Source organism: Lactuca virosa, chromosome 1, assembly GCF_052849685.1.
Source record: "Lactuca virosa cultivar CGN04683 chromosome 1, Lactuca_virosa_CGN04683_v6, whole genome shotgun sequence".
In the NCBI taxonomy this organism is placed as follows: domain Eukaryota; kingdom Viridiplantae; phylum Streptophyta; class Magnoliopsida; order Asterales; family Asteraceae; genus Lactuca; species Lactuca virosa.
Window position 1 is genome coordinate 235,377,502 of NC_136426.1, and position 4,066 is coordinate 235,381,567.

General features: G+C 40.9%; 1 protein-coding gene across 1 annotated transcript; it reads right to left on the reverse strand.

The window, feature by feature from the left end:
• Positions 1-1,887: 1,887 nt before the first annotated feature.
• On the reverse strand, positions 1,888-2,439 carry LOC145128158 (uncharacterized). Its single transcript, XM_079063033.1, has one exon. The coding sequence runs from the start codon at positions 2,437-2,439 to the stop codon at positions 1,888-1,890; it is 552 nt and encodes a 183-aa protein (XP_078919159.1).
• Between the last annotated feature and the right edge of the window lie 1,627 nt (positions 2,440-4,066).

Here is a 4,066-nt window from a genome sequence, read left to right on the forward strand (position 1 = left end):
ATATTTAATTTCTGAAAAGAGCTTCTTTTTTCTGTTGGTGAGTGAGCCCTTTTGGAAGAAAATCTATTGCCAAGAAATTTGCAATATCGGCATACCATGGTTCTTCCCCCATTATAACCATCAAATACTCTTCCGGGAAGCTATCTTCAATGCCCTTGTCATCTATATCTTCCCTTGCTGGATTTTCTAATCTGTAAAGATGGCCAACAGCTACATTTTCCATCCCTTTCTTGTCCTTGATCTCGATGTCAAATTCTTGAAGCAACAGCACCCATCAGATCAACCTAGGCTTCGCATCCTGCTTGGCAAACAAATACTTGATAACAGAATGGTCAGTAAACACAGTAGTTTTAGAAAAAATTAAATAGGGACAAAATTTGTCAAAGGCATACACCACGGCTAATAACTCTTTTTCGGTTGTGGTGTAGTTTTCTTGGGTAGGATTTAGGATCTTGTTGGCATAGTAAATGGGTTGAAAGTGCTTGTCAACACTTTGGCCACGTAGAGCTCCTAAGGCAAAGTCGCTTGCATCACACATTATTTCAAACGGTAAGTTCCAATTCGGGGCGATAATGATCGGGGCGTTAGTCAATTTTTCTTTCAAAATTTCAAAAAAGGCTAAACAATTATTTAGAAAAATTAAAAGGTGCATCTTTCAAAAGTAGTTGAGTTAAAGGTCTAGTAATTTTTCAAAAAATCTTTAATAAAGCAGGGGTAAAGTGACATTTCTCCCAGTTCACATTAGTTGGTGGAGGTAATTTAGCAATAGTGTCAATTTTCTCCCGATCCACATCAATCCCTGCCTTGGAAACTTTATGGCCTAATACAATGCCTTCTTTCACCATAAAGTGACATTTCTCCCAGTTCAATACTATATTGGTCTTTTCACACCTAGCAAGCATCAAGTCGAGGTTAGCAAGACAATCATGAAAAGAAGAGCCAAAAATAGAAAAATCATCCATGAATACTTCCATGAATTTTTCCACCATGTCATGGAATATCGCTGTCATGCATCTTTGGAAAGTTGTCGGCGCATTGCATAACCCAAAGGGCATGCGTCGATAAGTAAATGTTCCAGTTGGACAAGTAAAAGTGGTCTTCTCTTGATCAATTGGGTCAATGGGGATTTGGAAATAACCTGAAAACCCAACTAAAAAACAATAATAGCTATGGCCTGATAAACTCTCAAGCATTTGATCAATAAAAGGGAGAGGAAAGTGGTATTTGCAATTGGCATCATTTAGTTTTCGGTAATCGATGCACACCCGCCAACCGGTTATCGTTCTTGTAGGTATAAGCTCGTTCTTCTCGTTGGTCACGACCATCATACCTCCTTTCTTTGGCACTAACCCATGGACTTTCGGAAATCGAATATATAATCCCCACATGTAAGAGCTTGACAACTTCTTTCTTGACCACCTCTTGCATGTTTAAGATTAAACACCTTTGGTGTTGCACTACCGGCTTCGCACCTTATTCAATATTTATCTTGTGGGAGCAATATGAAGGACTTATTCCTCTTATGTTGGTAATTTTTCACGCGATGGCATTCTTCCTTTTTTTTCAAAACTTGAACTAACTCTTCTTTTTCAGATTTGGTGAGGTCGAAAGCAATGATAACAGGATTTTGTTCACCTTCTTTGAGAAATGCGTATTCTAAATGTTCAGGAAAAGTTTTCAGCTCTAATTTCATGTTTTGTACACTGAACACGTCGAGTCTAGAAAAGGGACTCGTCGAGTTCTGCCAAAAATTTCCGTCTGATCGCGATTTTTCAAATGGACTCGTCGAGTCGGTGCCTTCGACTCGACGAGTAGACTTTTCAGCATTTCTGATTAATTCTTCATATTCAGCTTCTTCGTGCAATTTTTTTCTATCTCATTTAAGTCTTATTCAGCATCAAAAATGTCTTCAAAGGCAATGGCAGGCTCGTTTGGGTGGTCCTCTTTCCATTCTTCCATTAGTGCTTCCATAGTGTCCACCAAAAATGTCGTGTCATCACTATACTTGGAATGCTTCATGGCTCGATCAACTCCAAATGTAACTGACTCTTCTCCCACCCGAAGGGTAAGCTTGGATTCTCTCATGTCTACTATGGCACTTGCGGTGTTTAGGAAAGGTCTTCCAAGAATGATCGGCACTTGGTGGTTCTCTTCCATGTCTAGCACAATGAAATCCACGAGGAATACAAATTTATCAACTTTTACCAATAAGTCCTCACATATTCCCCTTGGAAATTTCATCATCTTGTTTGCTAAATGAATTTCCATACGAATCGGTTTCGGTTCTGGAAGGTTCAACTTCTTAAAGAAAGAGTATGGCATAAGATTAACACTCGCCTCCGAATCTGCTAATGCATAACTAGTAGCTAAGTTCCCAAAATGGCTTGGAAACGTTAAACTACCCGGGTCACCCATCTTCTTTGGCAATTTGTTCAACATTGCGGCTCAACAATTTTCATTAAGCACCATCGTGGACACCTCTTCCAACTTCTTTCGATTCGTGAGTAGTTCTTTTAAGAATTTTGCGTACTTAGGCATTTGTGCAACCGCTTCTATGAAAGGAATATTGATTTGGAGGGCTTTGATGTGTTCCAGAAACCTTTGATAATCTTCATTCTGCTTTTCTTGTCTAGCCCGGCTTGGAAATGGCAATGGAGGTTGATAAGGTTTCAAAGGGGGATCAATTTTGTGTTCAAACTGTGGACTCTTCGAGTCCTTTTCCTCGACTCAACGAGTCGGGTCGACTGTTTGAGATTTCGGGTCTTCTTTCTGCTTCTCCTGCACCTCTTTTGTATCATCATTCAATATAGGTGTTAGAGGGGTAATTATCTTCCCACTTCTAGTCGTCACAATGTTAATTTGAGCGCCTCTCAGATTTTTCTCGATATTGCATGGAAGTTCAGCCGGTGCTCTTTGATTGATTTGTAGTGCAAGTTAGCCTAACTGTTTTTCAATGTTTATTATAGAGGCCTGCTGATTTCTCATCAGTTCTTGTTGCTCTTTCATCATGGCTTGTTGTTCTCTTATTGCAGCATCGGTTTCGTTGTGTCTTTTCTCGGATGTAGCTGCAAATCTTGTGAGCATGTCTTCAAAGTCCATTTTCTTCTCTTGCACCGGTTCCTATTTTTCATAAAACCCTCTTGTCTTCATCCTATATTTCTCCTCCTCTGCCTTCTTGTACTCATCGTATGGTAGCCACTCTTTTTTTTGGTTTTCGCCAATCTTCATCATATTTATCGCCATTTGAGTAACACACTTGTGCTTTCCGGTTCCTATGCTCGTCTAGATCACAATCCGTGGTAAGGTGAGGCCTGCTACAATTGTCACATCCCACCCGGATGGCATGGATGGATTGATCCATCTTTGTCATTCTTCAGTCCAAGCTATCCAATTTCGCCATCACTGCTGCCATATTATTGGAAACTGAGTTCATTGTCCCTCGAGTTGAGTCGCCCCTTGGGTTATGGTATTTTCTAGATTGCTTAGAGAATTCTTCACTTAGCTCCTTTATAACACCGCGATTTTTCTTCGTGGGTGGTCCTTGGGAATCAAGGAGTTGCCTAGTCGTCACGTTCACCCCATCATAAAAAATGGAGACTTCTTGTTGAATGTTAAGATCATTGTGGGGGCAACTCCTCAACAAGCCCTTATACCTTTCCCACGCCTCATGAAGTGACTCTCCTATTTGTTGTTCAAAGTTTGCAATGGCTTTCTTCAATTTTGCTATTTTTGAGGGAGGGCAAAATTGAACAATGCACTCTTCATGCAAATGAGCCCATGTGGTGATGGATCCTGGAGGGAGTGCTTTTAGCCAATCTTTCGCGGCTCCCTTAAGTGTAATTGGTAGCATACGAAGCAAAACAGTCTCGCGAGGAACATTAGGGATGTTGAAGTAGTCGGCTATGTCGTTGACCTTGTTGATGTGCGTGTACGCGTATTCGTGATCTTTCCCGTAAAATGGGATGTCCTTGAGTTGGGCGAGTGTGTGGCCTTTTAGCTCAAAAGTAGCAGTTGCCGGAATTGCAGGTTGCACGAGACCCGACCCGGTAACATCACGCATTCTTCT

Excerpts from the sequence above, each read along its gene's own strand:
- LOC145128158 (XM_079063033.1), bottom strand. The coding sequence starts at position 2,439 with ATGTTGAACAAATTGCCAAAGAAGATGGGTGACCCGGGTAGTTTAACG.